Source organism: Lycorma delicatula, chromosome 4 (assembly GCF_047948215.1).
Source record: "Lycorma delicatula isolate Av1 chromosome 4, ASM4794821v1, whole genome shotgun sequence".
Lineage (NCBI taxonomy): Eukaryota > Metazoa > Arthropoda > Insecta > Hemiptera > Fulgoridae > Lycorma > Lycorma delicatula.
This window is the reverse complement of record NC_134458.1, coordinates 62,921,414-62,942,892: the sequence shown is the minus strand read 5'-3', so window position 1 is coordinate 62,942,892 and position 21,479 is coordinate 62,921,414. Positions and strand designations below refer to the sequence as shown.

The following is a 21,479-nucleotide window of genomic DNA, read 5'->3' as shown; positions in this document are numbered from 1 at the left end:
TGGGGAAAAAATTTGTGCTGTTGCACTAAGCGACATTTAAAATTTCAGTAGCTCTGAACCAACAAGTAACCTTTATGGCTTATGTTGAAACTAAGCAGATAACTTCTGTTTGATTAAAGTTTCACCATGAATTCAATATTCCACCAATAGTCGGCATTCCTTTATTCAATTTAATATTTAGATGATACTACAAATATCAATCCCCAGAAATGTTTTCAGAACTTATAAAAGAACAAAGAAATGTGGAAGGACTCCAGAAAACATTGAGTGAGACACCAATAATGTTCACACTGCTTGGCAAAATGTAATATGAAGCAACTGAACTATCATACAGTTTCTGTATATAGTATTTTATACAAGGATTTAGGATTTCATCTGTTCAAAATACAGATCATGTAGAAATGTGTACCAAATGATTTACTTTTGAGGCTAAAGTTTTGCCACATTTCAATAAATAGCCTTCAAATGAAAATCCTGAAGTTCTGATTAATTTGATTACATTAGACAAGGATCAATTTTATTTACTGAATTGCAATAAAATGATTATTTCTACACTGAAGAAAGACCCAAAAGAATTCTTACAATTCATCTACACAGTAAAAAAAATGACTTGTAAGAAGATGTTTCAGATTTGACATCATTGGTCTGTTCTTTTATGAGAAAACAATAAAACAATGACTGTACCACCTATACATTATGTTAAAACATTTAACTTTTTTTTTACTGCACATACAGCAGAATGCAATAGCAGAAGTTGTGATTCCAAGAAGATAATACTATGATCCATACAGCATTAATTACAGTGAATGTTTCAGGAAACATGGTTTCAGGCTGCTTGATTTCACAAAATGGTGATATTATCCCCAAACTTAAATGCATTTGATTTTTTCATGGGGTTTTTATAAAGCCTAGAATATTCAAAGACAAGTTTCAAACTTTAAAACAGATAATATTTATGAATATTAGTATACATTTTTAACCTTTATAACAAAGTTAGATGAGAAATAATTTCACCCAAGTGGTGGTACCATGCTACCACCGTTTCTACCCACAGAAACTTATATTATTTCTATAAAGAAATGTATAAGATAAAAAATATAATTTTAAATTAAAAAAATATGTAATAAAAGTTGTTTAAAATACTATTACTTTTTGTTTTAGATTTGAAATTTTCACAAAATAGATCCTCAGGAACTGAGGCTTGTTTGAAAATTCAAAAAATATTTTGATCAATGCCACTGTAAATATGTGTTTTATTTTTATCATTGTAATTATTTTGTTTAAATAATTTTCAGTTAACATGTTGTTAGAGCTGCTACAGCTTTACCTACTCTGTCAAGTTATTTACTGCCCCCAAAAATAGAACGCTAACAAAAAAGAACTGTTCGAATATAGTAATAGAAATTTGAACTGAGCTAATTGAGGAGCTCAGAAGGCTAGTTCAGAAGACGGGTCTCTAACCACTAAAATTATTGAGTTTCAAATTTTTTCTAAAGGTCTTTTTCGTATGTTGAAAAAAGAATAGTTCAGTAACATGATATTAAAGATTTTTTTTGTAATTTCCAAAGCATTATGGAATCTTGGAGAAGCCAGACTGTAATTTTATGATACCACTGAGATTTTTACTAACTGCAAAAACATAAAACTGTTGTAATACCCAATTTTTTTTAACCAGCTGGGTGCAGCTGAGAAGACCTTGAGTACAGCTACCTCTGGATTCTTCATTCATGTGCAGCTGAAGTGGAATCTCATGGTCAGTGCAAATTTAATTTGAGCTTCCATCTATCTGCAATAATATTTTACTTGATCATTCAGAGAATATGATCATCTGACTTAACAAATTTTTTGGTTTATTTCTATAAGAAGATACAGGAATGTCAATTCCATAACGCATTTTGTTTATTAACCTAAAATGTAAATCTACGGTTATATTCAATTGAGTACAAAGACTGAGTTAAGTTGTTTGCTTAGTTTTATGTAATTTTACACTGAAAAATAATGGGTGTAATACAAAAAAGAAAAAAAAAACTTTTTCCATATATAACAAACAAAATAAACTACTCACTGAGTTTCTGTACATCATACATAACCATAAATTTACATTATAGGTTAATAATTAAATACATTGTGGAATAATTATCTATATTTTTCATAATGAATAATAATTTTTTTTTTACGATTGGGTGCTCACATGCTGTCGCCGACTATAATGAAATATATTTTCTAAATTTATTAAATGATTCTAATAAAAATGAAAACGATAAACACTATCTGACTGCCGATAAAATTTGGCAAAGTTTGACAAATATTTATTTGAAAAATATCAGGAAATTAACAGTTACATCAGTTGACAGTATGCAATAAGGGGAAAAATTAGCAAAATTAAGTCCACACATGCAAGTAGTCTTGTTAAAACTAAGACCAAACTGAGAGGCTACAAAATGCTAGAGAGCTTGGAGGTAAGATGGTTTAGAATTAGTATGACTTCACTCTTTTTTTCTTTACTTATCTCTGAAGACAGAAATCATTCTGAAAACATAGTTGGTATATGTGATATTTCACTTTTTTAGTGTTATATAAAAAGACATCATATCAATGTCACAAAGATCAGTTAACATATAAATGATTAACATATTCAGTTTTAATAATTCAATGGGAACCTTGGGATCTGGGATGCCTGGGGTACATGCAAGAGGATTTAAACTCTATGACATCACTCAGTTTATTGGTAGAATATATTCAGAAAAAAACAATTCAAATATCATAATATTTCAATCTTCCCCACATTAATTGGGTTCTGGAAAGGTTGGTTGCACCTTTACCAAATATGACGATCCCTTCCTGTATCTTACAGAATCAGATACCTGTTAGTATGGAATATAAATGATTCGCTTGCCATTAGACTTTACATTTATTATGTATCATTAATCACATAATTATGTAACATATACGAAATAGGGTAAAACTAGGGAGAATATGTAGCGTAATATAATTATTTTATAGATAGTGTAACTCAGAAAGAAATAAGCTTTTAAACAATTAAGGAATTTTTCGGATTTTTTTTTTAAGCAGTTATCTTTCAATTTTTTTTTGTGGGAAAAGTAGTTGACTCCTACAAAGTTGAATTTTAATTTTTCCAAGATGAAAATAATGACTGACCTACTTTACTCAAGATTAATTAGACATTAAGACGTCTGCAGTAAAATTTGGTTAATTTTTTTTTAACGTCATTATGTCAGTTCCTGTGCAATGTTGGAGATACATTTAATTACAGGCATATAAATACATTCACCCACAATTACCCACATGGTATATGATGCATTAAGTTATTAGAAGGAAAGATTATTTCATGTTTATTTATAATAAGGGAATTTTTAAAATTTGATGATCCACAAATGGAAAATAATCTTAAATAAAAATTTTATGCATTACTATTTTAATAAAAATTGAACTTACTCTCATAGTAGCATGATTCAGCATTTCCTGCCAAGCATGATCGAATGTTCGACCCTCTGTACACAATCCCTCTTCAGCTAAATAAACCATTTCTTTAGCAGCTGCGTGTGCAGAATTTGCTCTTTCAAACCGTATAGCTGCTAGCTGTGTTTCATGTAATGCCTGCAAATCATATTTTAATTGAACAAAGATTACTTATCGATAAAGAGAATTCAATGATATTAAAAATTCAATTCAGAAATTGACAGCTTATCATGTTCTTAAGTTTCCTGCATAAAAAGAAAAATTACAAATTCACTGTATGAAACTGACATCATCATCATCATCTGGCACATAAAAAATATGTTTAATTCAATGAGCAAACTCTATGACTTATTAAACTTAATTTTATACACTTTTTTATTCTGCTTATATATATTTTTATACTGTTGTAAAACTGGATACATTACTGTACATTCATATAAGAAAGGAATGATTTGAATGACTTCAAAGGAACATACTTCTGTCAGCAGATCATGATAATTTAAAAAAAGTTTAAAACCATGTTGAAGCCGAATACCATAAGCTTTAAACTGTAAGATAAATTACAATTTTGCAATCCAGCTGGTAGGCTATACTAGCACAAATGCAAAAAAAAAACATGTATCTCAAACAGAGTGATACAGTTTGTAAATTCAACAGCATAAAGTACACATTTGACACAGTTAAACAAATTTTTTAAATCCATCTTATACGAGGTGTGTTCAAAAAGTAACAAGAATTTTTGTTTTTTGGAAAGAATTTTATTTATTCGTCTACATTAATGTTATCCCCTTCAAAGTAGTCCCCATTAGATATTATACACTTATGCCAGTGCTTTTTCCAATCTCCGAAACATGGAACTTGATCTTTGGAATAGTGTTTAGTTCTTTCAGCTATTCGCTTTTAATCTCATCTATGCTTGTAAAACAACATCATCACGACCTTCTTGGAAACACTTATACCAATCATAAACTCTTGCTTTACTCACCAAGACTCACCAAAAGCAATATTTAACATTTTTAAAACACTGCTACATTTTATTCCATTTTTATAGCAAAATTTAATACAAATTCTCCGATCGTACCAAAACACGTGTTATCCTTTTGACAGCTGACAAAAGACTAAACATCCAATATGGCTAAAAATGTATAGATACTTTTCAGACATGTTTACCAATACAACAACAAAAAAATCCCGAGAATCGGACTAAGGCAACTCATGAAATTTCAAAATTCTCGTTACTGTTTGCACACATCTCGTATGTAAGTTTTGTATAACTACATATTAATTTTTTTCTGTTATTAATCCATTTAATGACTGATTGGTTAGATAATTATGATAATCTCAATATCAATAATGAAATTCTGCACAGTTGCAAGTCTACAATTTTATTTAAATATCATTAAAAAATAAAATTAACAAAGTCTATTCTGTTCACTGATTTTTATCAACATGTCAGTTTGCCAGGGAGACTATCATTAACCAATATTATCATCCGTTGATTGCTTTATGATCTATATTAATTACTGTTGTTCCTAAGCTAAAATAACATTTCCTAATACCTAAAGGAGCAGTGAAATCGCTCTATCTCTGACAAGTTCCTACATTAGTTAGTTCTCTGTCAGTGAGACAGAGATCATAGATCTATTTGAGATGCAAGTGCTTTGAGCGAGATATACTGAATTGCAGCACATTTTATAGCCACGTTTCTTTGTTTTTAGCTAACTAAAATGTGCTACACTGGTTTTTTCTTTTTAGTCCCTAATATAAGTATCACTGAAAAAAAATCAAACTTTACTGATTTTTTAAAAACTTAATGACTAATGGATTCATTAATAGAGACAAAGAAATGTGATTAAATTTTAAAACAATGGCAGACTTTCTTGAACAAAATTAAAAAATGATTCCAGAAGGTCTCTTAAGAACAATATGCAGCTCCTTCCTTGGTGGTGTCGCAAATTGGGCTGGTGTTTATGAACCCTAAATTGAAGTTGAGGAAATCCTTCTAGAATGTGGTTTAATATATTTTATCAAATTTAGTATATTTGTTTTATATTGTATAAGGCTATATAGTGTTGACTTCATGGCTTTTAAATCATTTGTAAAATTAGTAAGCTGCAGTTAATATCTTCGCATAATTTTTTTTTTTTTAAATGAAGAAATCTATAAAGGGTGATTCCATTGTTCTTTATAGTCCTAATATGAACATTAGGACAAAATTTATAAGAAATTTTAGATAATATTTGTTAAAATCTTTATGTTTTGTTTCTAAACATTTAATTTTGTTAGTCAATTTATGTAAAATGTTATCTGTAAGAGTAGCTGTACATAGCAGTTGTCATCATCTGCTAGGTACAAGGATGGTTTGAAAAGTCTGTGCAAAAATAAAAACCACTTAATTTTTTGAGCTAAACCTTTTTTATTTCTCAACTCAGTCTTCTTTTAAACTTATACATTTTAGCCAACCATTTTGTTGAACCCTTCCAAATAATAGTAGTAGTGTTTCAACTACAAATTAGACATTTGTTCCTGCAATTATCTCCTCATCTGAATAGAAACTACTCCTTCCTGCCAGCCATTTTTTCATGTTTGGGGACAAATAGTAGTCCAAAGGAACCAAATCTGGAGAATAAGAGGCATGCAGAATGGGTTTAAACCCTAATTCTATCAGTTTTGCAGCCACAACTACAGAGGAGTGTGCAGGCACATTATCGTAATGGAAAAGGACTTTTTTGCAAGTCAATTGAGGATGTTTTTCTTGTAGCTTGATTTTCAAACTGTCCAATAACTATGCGTAGTATTTGACTGTAACTGTTTAAACTTTTTCTAAATGTCGATGAGAATTATCCCTTGTAAATCACAAGACAATCACCACAATCTTCCTGGCCAAAGGAACAGCCTTTGCCTTGTTTGATGCAAACTCCCCACTGGCATCCCATTGTTTGGATTGTTCCTTGATCTCAGATGTGTAATGGTGTATCCGTGTTTTGTCTACAGTGATGAACCAGTGTTTAAAATCCTATCGATTTTACTGAAACAGCTGAAAACTGCTCATGGAATAACTGGCACAATTCTGTTTTTTGTCAACTGTGAGCAATCATGGCACCCATCTTAAGGATAGCTTTTTCAAGTGTTGGTGCAAAATATTGCACACCCATTCACTCAAGATGTCCACAGCACTAGCAATTTTATGCACCTTCACTCTTCTATCATACAACACCATATCATGAATTTTACCAATCATTTCTAGAGTAATGGAATTTTACCAATCATTTCTAGAGTAATGACTTCAATAGTGCATCCAGAATGTTTGTCATCATTTGTTCTTATATGACCACTTTGAAAATTTTGAAACCACTTATAAACTGTTCTAATCAAAATTGTAGAATCATAAAAATTATCAAGTTTTTCTTTTGTCTCTTGAGGTGATCTGCCTTTCACAAATTAATATTTAATCAAAATGAAAAACTCTTTCATCCATTTTTAGAAATAAATTGACTTTCTTGATTCAAATGGATGCCAAACACAGAGAACTAAACTAATCAGTTCAAAAATTGATGTGCGAACTATCACAAGATACTACTAACTGAAAACCCCCTAAATATGCACCATACTACCAACTCTCACACTTTGCACGGACTTTTCAAACCACTCTCATATTTAATTAGATTAAGTTCTTCATAGCAGATGATAACAGTCAACATATGCATGTGTGGGTGTGTGTATATATGCATGCATGTGTGTAAAACAGCTGCTCTTTAAGGAAACTCTGTTGGTCGGTTAGATGTGTTATTGTTAGTGTTTGGACGGGTTTACTATTTACAAAATTAAGTATGTTCTAATTGTTTACTTTGGATATAATCACAACAAATCAGTCGTGTTAATGTTCTACAATGAATACTAAACCACAGTGTTATTTGTCGATGATTGTGTGAAATGTATGACATTTCTAAGAACCAAAATATGTAACAAAAAACATATGTAGCACCAAAAAAGCCGAGAGTACAAACAGTTGAAGACATGAAATTTACACACAAACTAAAATCAATGAAAATAACAAATTAGAGGAATAAAATAACAGTTAAATTATACTTTGTAACTACATATAAAGGGGTTTTCTGAAAATCCTAAGAGGCACTTAAAACAGCACAATAGCAACAACACTGATGGAGTTGCATAATAGCTTTAAAAAAGTGTTCAGGAAGAACATATATTAAGCGAGTCATTTAATTTTTTTTTTAAATTAGTATGATTTCTAAACAACTGAGTGAAATGTTGTAATCTATTAACTATTATTAATAATATATAACTTATGGGTTCTCTTGTTTTTCTTACTTGTCATGATGTAACTATGCTTGAGTTATATTAATATCAATGACTGTAAAAACAGTTGCTTTAACAAAAATTGAAAATAAGCAACAATACAGAAGTAATTTAAAAGCCTTACTATCTTTCTTATTGTTTTAATTAATTCATTAATTGTGCAAAGCAGATTTTAATTCACAAAAAGAGAATTGTGCATATCACAGAAAAATGAAATCACACAAAATTCTGAATTTTGATTCTTCTTTAATTTAATTATTTTAATAAACATTTAAATAAATAATTAATTTCCAAAAAGATTCATCAAAACAGAAACCAAAAGCAAATAATCCAAACATTTTTCATCCAACTGTGGCTAAAATGCATTGTAAATTAATTTATAAATGAAGGTAATTCAATGAGTTAATTTAGATTCATTAAATCTCAATAGAAATAAACACTGCAATATGACTTAAATAGTAGAAACTAATTATTATCAATACTTATCACATCTGTTAAAAGCTATTTAAATGATAAAAAATTCCTTGATAAAAATTTCATTAACATGTGCTACTCAGAGCCAGTCAGAATAATTTTATCTTACTCACCTCTTTTGCTTTGATTCTTGCTTCATAGTATGGTCTTGCTCTTTCGACACAAGCACCAAGTTTTCTTGCCAATGCGTCGATTCGGAGCGTTGATTCACAAAGTAATTGTCTGAACCCTGCTCTAGCATCCTTAAAAAGAAAAAAAAGATTTAGGAATCTGTATCCACATTTTATAAAAGGAAACAAACAACATCAAGGGTACATTTGACAATACATTATCGCACAGGTAGATGGGTGACCTAACTGATTGTTAATCCCAAAACAACTTACTAATGAGTCTGTACTAAGTAGCTTTTATTTAGTCACAAATATCAAAATCTCTAATGAGCTACACCCATTTCCATGAACTTAATTATATAGACTATATTCACAATGATTTTTACTCTGAATTCTAATCCTCTAAGTTCAAAATGGAAGTCAGTCACCTTGTTCATCACATTATAATAAAACAGACTAATGTGATCAAAGGGAACATTACTTTTCTCATCAAGTGAACTTTCTCAGACATGTAGAAACAGTAACATTTACAACATTATTATAACTTTGTATGTTAATTCAACTGCAATGATCTAATCACTTCATACTCTAAATATAAAGAATTAATTTGCAAAGCGGAGCAAAGGGCAAAGCAAACACAATGTACAGGGTATAGAAGCTGTAATATACCAGCAGCAAATTTTGACAACTATCAAATGAATAAATACATCCAAAAGTAGTTAAAACCACAATAGTAATTCTAATCACACCCAGTCTGCCGTATGGATGATATCACTTAATATGGTAAACTATAACAGAATGTAAGGTTTTGAAATTATTCAGAAACATTTTACATTTCTGAATGTTATCAGAATGGACTGAGGATGTTTATGTCATTAGAAAGAGCCTACAAAATCTCAGAAAAATATCAGTACAAAACTCCTGCTTAAAAGAATACTACTGTAATGATTTCATTGCTTACGGTGGCTCTTGAACTACCCTACTCAATGAAGAGCAATGTTATTCTATCTGAATTATAATATATTTTAAATTACAAAAAAATATTACCAACAGGAAATAAAAAAACCTGATTTTCTATGGGAATTCCCTTATGCCTTACTGCTACTGAGTTAAAAATGTGTATACAATGCTTAGAATATTTATTTATTTATTAAGAATACAATCATTTGGGAGCAACAGATAAATCCAAAGCTGTTCTCTTGATAAATACATTGGAAACCACAATTTCAAAACTTTTAACAACATACAAAAACTATTAAAATTCTAGATCAAAATAAAAAATAATTAGTAATATTATTAATTAACTAGTGTTTGATTATTTGAAACAACTTTAGTTCTTTAGTTTCTAGAAATTTATATATATTTTATTATTACATTATTACAGTCATTTTTATATTTGTAAGATACAAAAATATATACAGAGTGCAGCAATGCATCAGGCAATTTTGTAATATGTTTTTTTCAGAGAGTTGAGTAGGGATGAAACCGCTACTGGTATTTCGTAGTTTACTGAAAACCATTTAGTTGCAATGAAGCAGTAAAGTGGAGAACAAGGTACCTTTGCTGTGAAAGTGTTTTACAGAAACAATGATTTGTTTCACATAATTGCTCAGCATGAATTTCAAAAACATTACACAATTGATTGCAATCATGCACTTTCCATCAAGACTTGGGTTCAAAACATTGAGGCCAACGGCTCTACTCTAAAGAAGAAAGCTGGTAGTGTAAAAACAATACATACACCCAAGAATATCATGACTGTGAGAGAGGCATTTGAATGAATTCCATGCCGGTCAATGCGTCGCCATTCTGTGTCACTCGAACTGTCTGAGTGCAGTAACTACAAATTTTACATGATGACTTTAATGTCACACATAAAAAATTAAAGTAATTCATTCAAACACAAACATGATTATGAAAACTGTAAATTTCTATCGAACTTCACTGCAATTAATTAATGAAAATCAAAATTTTCAATACTGGGCATCCAAAAACCCCAAAGAAATTCATGAAAGGCCACTTCACAATTAAAAAGTCACAGTATGGTGTGCTATGTCTTCAGTTGGAATTATCAGCCCATATCTTTTTGAAAATGAAAAGGAAAGAACTATAACTGTTACACGTTATGTTTAAATGTTGGAGAACTTCCTTCACCTAGAACTTGTTTCCTAACTGTGTTAACTTCAGGTTTGGGAACATCACATAACCGGCCAGATCACCTGATGTTTCAGCATGTGATTTTTTCTCTGGGGATATCTGAAATCTTGTCAAAGTTTCAGCACCCCACACAATTCAAGAGCTGAAATATTGCATTCAGGAAGAAGTTGAAAGAATTCCCCTAGAAATGCTGCAAAGAGTAATGGGTGGTTTCAGCAAGACTTACTGAGTATTTATGGCAGAATGGTGATCATTTACACGATGTCATTTTTGGATGATAAACTTATCTTTTTGGTGACTTAAAATCAAAAATAGTAAATGCTTTCATGTCTATGTTGTGATCATACTTGTTAAAACCAAACAAAACTAATAATTTACTCTTAATAACATTTTTAAAATTGTCCAATTCACTGCTGCACTTCTGTATAATATAAAATTATATTTTTGATTTTACATTTACATTATTATAGTAATTAACTGGAAAAAAATAAGTTTGAAAAAAAAATGATGAACAACAAAAAGGTAAAAGGAAAATTAAAAAATAAAGAGAGAAAGCTATATAGAAATTAAATTCAAATTAACATAGAAGCCACACAAAAACATTTAAATCAATTTTATTGACTGAATTTTACAATGTTTTATAAAAATGGCTATACAGTCAGCAAGAGAACCTAGAGTATAAGAATATTTATTAAAAACTAAAAAAACACTCTAACAAGCAGTGAATTCTCATGATACTGGGCTCTACTTCTTGGAATAAAAAAGTAACATATTTGTTCTAGGTCTAAGTGTGGAAACAAAAAACAGGAGATATGTTCAATTATACAATTATACTTAGGATCTGACATTTTAATTCAATAATTTAAATTAAACAAAGACTTTTCAAATCGCATAGTTATTTGCAACAGTCTATACTAAATTTCTTAATAAATGACACCATGGAAACAGAAAAATGATATGCTTCATTATATTTTTTTTAAATATATACAATTCAGAAAACTGTTTTACAGTTTTTCAATTTTTAATACTGATTCCAAGGTTTATGGTTGTCAAACAACAGTTGTTTGACAACCAAACAATTAAATCAGTTAATAACATAGAAATTGTAAAACTGATTACATCCACATTTGTGAAATCTGAAGGATTTATTGGAACAATTACTTTGCCTTTTCAAAGTCAATTCAGAATCAAATGTTTTATGGAGTTTGCATTAATAAGAGCTTTATTATTTACTTAATAAGTAGGTAGTTGTGATGTATGATGGCACGTGAATATAACTGACTTAGTTTTACTTATATTAAGACTTTGTTTTATACATGTTAGTCAGTGATATTATTTACATTTATTTATTTGAAGAAGGAATCTATCAGTAACATCACAATTGGCAACATACATAATTAGTAAATAATAGTCCCACAGAATGCTTAACAGAGAAAGGAAAATCATTAAGAAGTAACAAAAAAAAATGTACCCAAAACAGCCCTTGCAGCTCCCCCAAAAGAGGATATTGAGATTCACAATCATGGTAAGATACTTAGGTTTCTATCATGCAAACAGGTGGCTAAGGAGAGTAAATCGTGAGAAGCCAAAGATGAAACAAATTTTCTAGTAATATATCATAAATGTATTATTTATTAACCTAAGCCTTTGATGATTAACTTCATCAAAGGCTTTAACCATGTCAAAATAAATAACTTTGGTTCTTATGTCTTGATTTTATTGTCTATTCGGTCAAATAGAAAACCTGAAAAATTAAATTAATCAGTGGTTGTAAATTAGTAGATAACTAACTGTATAAATGCACAAATTGCACAAATGGTGATTATGTAATTGCATAAATCCATGCTGTATAAGACTAGTAATCACATGACAAACATGAAGAAATATTCTTTTCTAAATCATAAATTCAAATATCTTTGCAACAGAACTTATTAGGACAGAGGATAACTTTGAATTTCATTCTGTTTTTCAGATTTAGGAACGAGAGGAATTTTTATGATTTTCTACTGAGAAGGAAACAGTTAACTTTTAGGGCAAAAAGTACACAATAAAATTAAAAAAAAAATATAAATTGGGATGGCATCAGGACCATAAACTCTAGCTGATGAGAGTTCATGGATTGTAATATGAATTGTACCTGTAAAAAATATCAGTATTGTCACTTAGTTCTGTCAGGTGGATCAACGGTCATCAAAAACTGATGAAAAATGGGATGCAAAACCTTCTTATACATATCATTCCCTACTACTTCCAAAGTATAAATTTTCTTTAGAAATATATTTTTTTGCCCTTTTTCCATTCACAAATTCCAAAAAAATTTAACAACTTGTTTTACACTATTTTCCCAATTTAATATATAATTTCTGTAACCTGATTTCACTGATAGACAAAAAAACATATTTTTAATGTTTCTCTAAGTGTGATACCATTTCTTGAACTGCTTTTTTGCGTACATTACATTTTATAACAATACAATATATAACAATACAATACAATTTTTTTATAACCCTTAGTTTTAAATAAATTACACTTCAAAACAATTAAGGGAAAATATAGTTAAAATCGGTAAAATTTATAACTTTGCATGGCTATACCTGTGTTAGAATGATTTTGTGATGCTTTTCTTTTATAAATAGCCTCAGGCACATCCCGAATTAATGTCCATCAGTAATTGGCTAGCATGTTAGTATTCCATTTCCCTTTATAGTGAGTGGCTTTCCATCACCAAAATGTCTTGGTGGAAACGTTCACCATGTTCATCATTTACATCTCTGAGGTTGTCCGGGAAAATATCCAGATGTGAGTGGAGGAAATGTATTTTCAAAGACATATTACATCCCATAACTCTGTATGAAGTAAGAAGTTTATTAACAATATTGTGGTAATTGTTGGATTTTTGTTTGCTAGAAAATTTTTGCAAACGTCTTTAAATGAAGCCCAAGCTGCACTTTCTACATTATTTAACATAGAGTTAAATATATCATCTTTGGCCAACTCTCTTATTTGATTACCAACAAATATTTCTTCTTTAATTTTTCCTTCGTTTACATTCAGAAATTTCTGCCTGATGTACAAAAATCCGAAACTATCATTCCTCATTGCTTTTATAAAATTTTTCATTACTCCCAGCTTCATATGGAGAGGAGTAAAAATATTTTTTTGGGTTCAACTAGGGGCTCATGAATAATGTTTTTCCCATTTGGAGTTAAGTTGTCTCGTTTCTTCCACTCTTTGGTAGCATAACGTTTATCACTAGCTCATTTGTTCCATTTGCAAAGAAAACACATGTACTTAGTATAGCCTAACTGCATGCCTAACAAAATAGATAACTTTCAAATCACTAAATATGTTCCAGCTACATTTTTTTATAATTTATTTTTTCAAGAACGTCTTTCATCACACCGTATGTCTCTCTCAGATTAATACCATAAGCGATTGGTATCGAAGGATATTCATTACTGTTGGGTAGTAGAACCTCTTTTAAACTATACTTGGATAAATCTAAGAAAAGGCCCAGTCGTCAGGTCTATTAACTTGTCCTATGTATAACGTAAGCTCATCAACATTTGTGCAATAAACCAAATTATTTTTGTCAATAAAGTACTGATAAAGTTCTTTTCGTCGGCTTTAAAAGCTTGAAATTTTTGTATTTTTTTGAAGTAAATTCCAACCTTGCAGTCTTGATCCTAACAGTTCAGCTTGATTTTTTGATAAATTTAAATCCCTAATCAAGTTATTTAATTCACCTTGTGATATAAGATGTGGCTTATTGGAAGATAATACAAAATCAAAATCATTGTTGTCTTCTTCAGTACTGCCCGATTCTTCATCGCTGCTTTTGAAACATACAGTCATAGGTGGCTCAGGAACTGGAATAATTTCATTGTGAGGTACAGGCCTGATTGCAGATTGCAATGAAGGATATTTTGCAGTATGTTTAATTTTTTAGAAATTCCTGACACACTTGTTAAACAAAAGTAACAATCAGTTACATGATCCTTTGGTTCACGCCAAACCATAGGTACACCAAATGGCAAAGCCTTCCGTGTATCTTTCAGTCATCCTCTTAAATATACAGAACAATTAGTGCATACTATCTGAGGAGCCCACGTCTTATCCTGATCAATTTTAGACTGAAATTACAAATGATATGATTTTTTAATTAAAGGTGTAACGTTTTTTCTATTTGATTTTATGGTAAACTCACCACATACATAACAAAAGGCGTCCACATCATTTACACAATTTCGAGGCATTATGACACTGCACTGTTAACAAACTTAAGACAGCAAGAAGACTGAACAAAATTAATTCATTCCTAAATCCTGTGCTTAATACAAACAACACAGCTGTGTTTTCAGCTACATGTTTTGACCTGCACAGACATGATTAATCTTGTCCATGAAGGCTCACTCTTCAGTATTAGATATGATATCATAATATGTGAATATGATATGATTTAATTCTTTGTTTATTTACAGCTTACAAATTATGTTAACAAAGTTAAACAATAAAAAATGAGCTTAACAAAATACACAACATTTAGCATTTTAAGCTAAACTATATGTTAAATGCTAACTAAACGCTGTTAAAAATGGTAAAAATGCTAACAATACGTTGAAAAATGCAAAAATCCTCAATTAAAATTAAAACATTTTTCAAAAATGATGGGGGAAAAAAGATTCTGAGTTCATATTCATTTTCAGCATCGTAAAAACAGATTAAAATCATGTATCGCATGTTAGGAAACAAAAATTACGTTTGTCAGTGTTTTTTTATACCTTTTAAATGAGCATCTAATTTCACAGAGTAATCAGTAAATTTTCTTTTTTTTTAATTCTATCTTCATTTTAAGGTCTTTGATTATTTAAACCAAGGAGATTATTTTAACTTTAATTACATATTCTACTAGTGGAATATACATTAAAAGTATTCTATTAAATATATCATAAAACATGTTGATCAACAATTTAATATAGTTACAACTATATAACAGTACAATCAACATTAGATAAAATATAGAGTGTTTCAAAATTAATATCAGGATTTTAAAGCTACATACTATTTCTCTATTTTCACATGCATTGTTTAATTATATATAAAATCAAAGAGCAACTCAAACAGTTTTAGCTGTGCACAAGCTTATAAACTGTTTCCTGTACCATCCACTTGAAAATACTAGTATGAAAGATGGTGACCCCCACCCAAAACAAAAAGCGTTCTGTGTTTTGCAGTTTGCAAAGTGTGAACCTGTAATTACTATTCAACGTGTGTTCCGTTGTGATTCCCTGAGTGACAATAACATTCATAGCTGATATAAACATTTTGAAATCACCATCTGTATTTGTAAAGGGAACAGTACAGGACAACCGAGTGTGCCTGAAGATAATGTTGAATGTGTAAGAGAGCCTTCTGTGCATAGTGCTAGGAAATCTGTCAGGAAGGCTAACCGCGAATTAGCAATTCCAGTGACATCTGTATGAAAGGTTTTAAGGAAATGCTTACAACTGCATCCATGTCATTTACAGCTGTTACAATCTCTAAAGCTTACAGATTATGGTTTGCAAGCTAGCTTTAAAATGAAATGATGCACCATGACAATGAAGACTTGCTATATACTACAACCGAGTGTGCCTGAAGATAATGTTGAATGTGTAAGAGAGCCTTCTGTGCATAGTGCTAGGAAATCTGTCAGGAAGGCTAACCGCGAATTAGCAATTCCAGTGACATCTGTATGAAAGGTTTTAAGGAAATGCTTACAACTGCATCCATGTCATTTACAGCTGTTACAATCTCTAAAGCTTACAGATTATGGTTTGCAAGCTAGCTTTAAAATGAAATGATGCACCATGACAATGAAGACTTGCTATATACTGATGTATTCAGAAAATCCTCACAAAATATTGCAGTGTGAATGAGAGTCCCCAAAAGTGAATGTTTTTTGTGCTGTATTCCAACTGCAAGTTTATAGGCTGTCCTTTTTCTTTGAAGCAAGTGTGTCTGAAATTAACTACCTTGATATGCTACAACTATGGCTCTTCTCTCAACAGCAATATAAACTGCAGAACTTTATTTGGTCACAAAATGGTACACCTCTTAACTGGCATAATGCTGTATGTAATTGGCTGAATGAAATTCTTCCCGACTACTGGATTGGTCGCCAGAGACCAGATAACAGGGCTTTGTCTGCTGTGGCCTCCATGTTCGCCTGATCTGACCCCATGCGATTTTTTTTCTTTGGGAGTTTTATAAAGAATCAAATGTATGTGCCAGCATTACCAGCTGACCTATCTAACTTCAAATTCAGGATTGAAGCAGTTGTCAGACCAATTACTCCAGACTTGCTGATTAAAGTATGGTATGAACTCTTATCAGCTGGATGTGTAGTGTGTGACAAATGGTGCCCACATTGAACACTTATAGAAAAACTGTTTGAGTTGCTCTTTCATTTCATGTATAATTTATCAATGTAAGTAAAACATAATAAATATTACATAACTTTAAAATCCTGATATTCATTTTGATACAAACAGTATAAGTTTCACTTCTCTATCTTCAGTTTCACAGACAAATTTTATGCTTTTGTTAAATTTGCTTATTTTCTTAATAATATTTTAAACACAGTGGAAAGTATCAAAGAAAAAATATCATCCATGAATGTTAACCAAACCTGCAGAACATAATAGAATTCACTACTAACTTTCACTTTAAGTTTCCCTGTAAAAGATTAGATACAAATCCAAGGACAGGTTATTTTATATATCTTGTTATTTTATAAAAAACTTAATAACAGAATAATATATATTTAAAAATCCAATAAATAATAATACTGCTATTCACAAAAGTTCCAATCATCCATTGCTAGATAAAATGAAAACATGATTAATAGAGCAAAGAAGAATCATAGGATAAACTAACATTCAATAAAGACATAAATAATATTTAATTACACAACAAAAAAACACAGTACAGATTAATTTGATAAGAATGTATGTTTTTTAATTGAGAAATAACTTACATCCAAGTCAACTTCAAGTTTGTTGATGTCATCTGTTGCTGCATTTAACCGCTCCAATTCGATCTGAAAGAAAAATCAACATAAACATGATGAAAATTAAAAACAAATCTCACAATTTTATAGGATTACTGGATTATACAGACAGTTGATTTTTATTCACATGCACAAATAATGTTATCATAAACTATCTTACCATAACAGTGAGGCATTAAAATTTTAAGAAAGTCATGGTGCTAAAAAAATAGATAAAAATAATACACGAGGTGTGGTTCAGAGCATGATGATTTATACACAGTTATTGGCAACACTGATTGGTCTGCGCATGTGCACCAGCTTTAAGTGGTCTATTGGGCATGAAATCACCACACTGCCGTCAGTTTGTTGTTGTTGTTTGCGAGACAGTGTGTAAAAATGAGGATGGTAATAACAAGTCCTGCCAGTTGTGAAGTTCAGTGATTAGATCTCTGAATGTAAGAAGATATTATGCTGCTAAAATTCACAATCAATTGGGTGCAACATATGGGCCTACCAAAATGAGAAAAAGAAAAGTGAGGCAATGGTGTTGCAAGTTTTAGGGAGGCTGTTCCATGTTCACAACGAATAGAGAAGTGGTAGGCCAAGTGTCTGGACTGACGATTATGTTGAATGCATGAATGCAAAATGAGAGAAAGTCGTCACTTTATGATTAGCAATGTTTCTCTAAAATTTCAAAGACAATATTGTCAGGAATTGTGACCGATACTCTAGGCTATCGTAAATTGTATGCACGATGGATGCCGAAAATGTTCACAAGTACTCACAAAGATCACAGAATGGCATCTGTAAATGCTTTTCTCATCTGCTTTAACCACAAGGGAGACAGATTTTAATCCCATATTATCATTGGAGAAAAAATGTGGATTTCACTCATCAGTGCTGAGATGAAACAACTACATGCAGTGGCATCATACCAGTTCACATAAACTTAAAAAATTCAAACAAGCCCAGTCTCAAAAGAAAATCATGGCAACTGTATTCTAGGACCAAAGGGATGTCCTTTTATTTCATGGAATGTGGAACATCCATCACAATACAAGTCAATTGTGAATCACTTTCTAAACTGTGTTGTGCCATTCAAAACCCACAATGGGGAATGGTGAGATCAGGAATTGTTCTTCTTCACGATAACACATGTCCACAAATGGCTGCACGCACAACAAAAACAATTCAAAAATTCCTGAGGAGAAATTTTTTATCATCCCCTAACAGTCCTCATCTTGAGCCCAGTGACTACCATTTTTCTTTATGCACCTCAAAAACTGGACTGAGCCTTTACGATTAGAGGAAAGTAAAGAGTTTAAAATCTCGGTGCAAAAGTGGTTACAATCCCAGGTAGCGAAATCTTATGCAGTGGATTTGAAAAAGCTTGTTTCACATCAGAAGTGTTTGGAATCAAATGGTGATTATCTAGAAAAATAAAGTAAATATGTAAGTATTGTAAACCAATAATAAATTTTTCATTTTTTCAACTGTTCTCATTTTATTACTGTTCGGCCCTTACTTCTGAGCCATGTCTCGTATCATTATGTTATAATTAAATATATAGTAATTGTTATAAATGTTATTCTGTTTATTTAATATCAACGTTACTAAAAGTAATGCAAATTTTACAAAATTAGTCACAAAAAAAGAATTCTTTTTATAAAGTATCTATTAAACTAATGTACATTGATGTATGTGTGAAATAATCAAAACATTTCTTATATGAAAAACTTACTAGATACAAAAACAAACTGTTAAAATAATATATCTGATTTTCCGTAATTTCAGAAAACTTTCTTTCCTTGATCAAAACATGCCATTTAATTATTTTGTGTATCATTAAACATTAACCTGTAACAGTTAACACATCCTCTCTGTTGTCATATTCTTTATAAGGGCAAAAGTATTTTGCTGCTATATGTTAAGCGTTAATAACTGCTGCCTATAACTGTTTATTACAGAACAAAAAAAAATGAGTTATAAGTATTACACAATTTTAATTATAAAAATTATATACGAAAAAATAAATCTAATAAAATTAAACGAAATATTCTACATCAAATAATGATTACTTCATTTATGAGCAAGTAGTAATAAAACAGAAATAATAATTAAAGTAAGTACATGAGAAATCTGAAAGTATACATGACATAGATTTAAAAATAATTATGCCTAAACTATACATTTCATAATTATTCTTATAAACTAACATTTATTGGCATTCATTATTTTGATATCAAATGATTAATTTTACTATCAAAATAGTTGATAGCTGAAAAAAAAAATATATATATATAACTGGGATAAAAATTTGTATATTTATATAATATAATTTACAAATAATTATATATATAAATAAAATATCACATGAACGTATGACAATTATTAAATGTACAATATAAATGTATAACATTTTTTCAGAGAATGATACTTGCAACTTGGACAGGATAAATGCCACAGAAACAATCAAGAGAAGTTTTTTAAAAAAATATAAAAATTCAACTCTACAGAACCTATAAAAAAAAACTCTACATAAGTGTGTTAGTGTACTATCCTTTGCAATTATTCTACATTTCCATGCTCTCATAAAAGCCAGATTCTAAGGTGTACAGCACGAGTGACATAAAATTATTATCTATATAGCAACTATTCTAAGGCAGCCTACTTTGGGTTGGGAGAGGGAAGAATGAGACTAGCAGGATTCAGTTTGTTCTCACATGAAAAAGATTGTCAAATGAACATGTTAGTAAAACTTGTTTTGAATTCATATTACAAATATTTTGAAATAGTTGTCTTTTTTATAGTATAAGGGGATGAAAAGGAAATGAATACATGATTCTGTTAAATCTACAGAAGTTTGTTTACAGAATGAAATACAGTTATTTACATCAAGTTCTTGTGTAGCTGCAAATAATTATTTTAACATAATTTAGGGTTTAAATTAACGCTGTTGATTAACCTATTTTTAAGTTTTTTAGAAAATTAATTAGCCTTGTTAAAATACAGTACGTTTTGTATTGCAGCAAAAAATCGGCTAAAAAGCGATTTATACAGAATTTGTCAAGATAAATACCTAACAACATATTATTCTATACTGAAAGACAAATACTGATGGACAAGCAAGGTTAGGAAATCGGAGAGTTAAATAAATTCTATAGACTACAGACAGTCAGGCATAAATTACTAATAAATAAATATATATTTAATTCTTCATCAAAACTTCAAAAGACCATTATAAATAGAATGCACTACCGAAAACTCTAACCAAATAAATCAGTATGAGAGGACATATAGATAATCGATAATAAATTTAAAATCACCTGCACCCTTGGGTCTACTGTTTCTTCAGACCTTTCCTGATCATGATTAGTAGGATCACTTGGCTGAGTACTCATTATTTGCACAATCGTCGATTACCATTTCAAGTTTTGCTCTACAACAAACGTCATCAATATTGAGTTATCTCAACTACTAGTACTACTAGCGTAGACTAGATTGCGCTGTGTATTTCACGTGAACTGTAACGTTCAAATTGGTTGCTGGAAGTGAACATTTAGCCAATAAAGATGTATAAAAAATTGGTCAAAAGATACTCACAACTTCGCAGTCTAGATCGCCGCAGATACGTTCGTTTTTCTGGCTTACCTATTACTGGCCTGATATCGGATTAAAAAGTAAGTTTAATTAATTCGCATTTTAGAGGAACAACAGATCGTCACCACGTCATTACTATTTGAACTAATTTGTTGGAATAACTACGTAAAAAATTGACATTGTCCAGACTTCACTCTTTGGTACGTCTAGTAATTATATCTTTCGTCACCCAAGTACTACATGATAAATTTGATTAACTAGAACTAATAAATTGTGACAGTGGAGCCAGTGCTGTTGTACTCCAG

The 21,479-nt window shown here is 30.4% G+C and overlaps 1 protein-coding gene across 1 annotated transcript in view; it reads right to left on the bottom strand.

The window, feature by feature from the left end:
• Positions 1-21,040, bottom strand: part of LOC142323464 (uncharacterized) — a 64,386-nt gene extending 43,346 nt beyond the window's left edge. Inside the window, exons 1-4 of the mRNA XM_075363109.1 lie at positions 20,901-21,040; positions 17,560-17,622; positions 8,388-8,516; positions 3,457-3,618 (exon numbers count right to left, since the gene is read on the bottom strand). Coding sequence (XP_075219224.1) covers positions 3,457-3,618; positions 8,388-8,516; positions 17,560-17,622; positions 20,901-20,975 — 429 coding nt within the window. The 5' untranslated portion in view covers positions 20,976-21,040. The remainder of the gene's footprint in view (positions 1-3,456; positions 3,619-8,387; positions 8,517-17,559; positions 17,623-20,900) is intronic.
• Between the last annotated feature and the right edge of the window lie 439 nt (positions 21,041-21,479).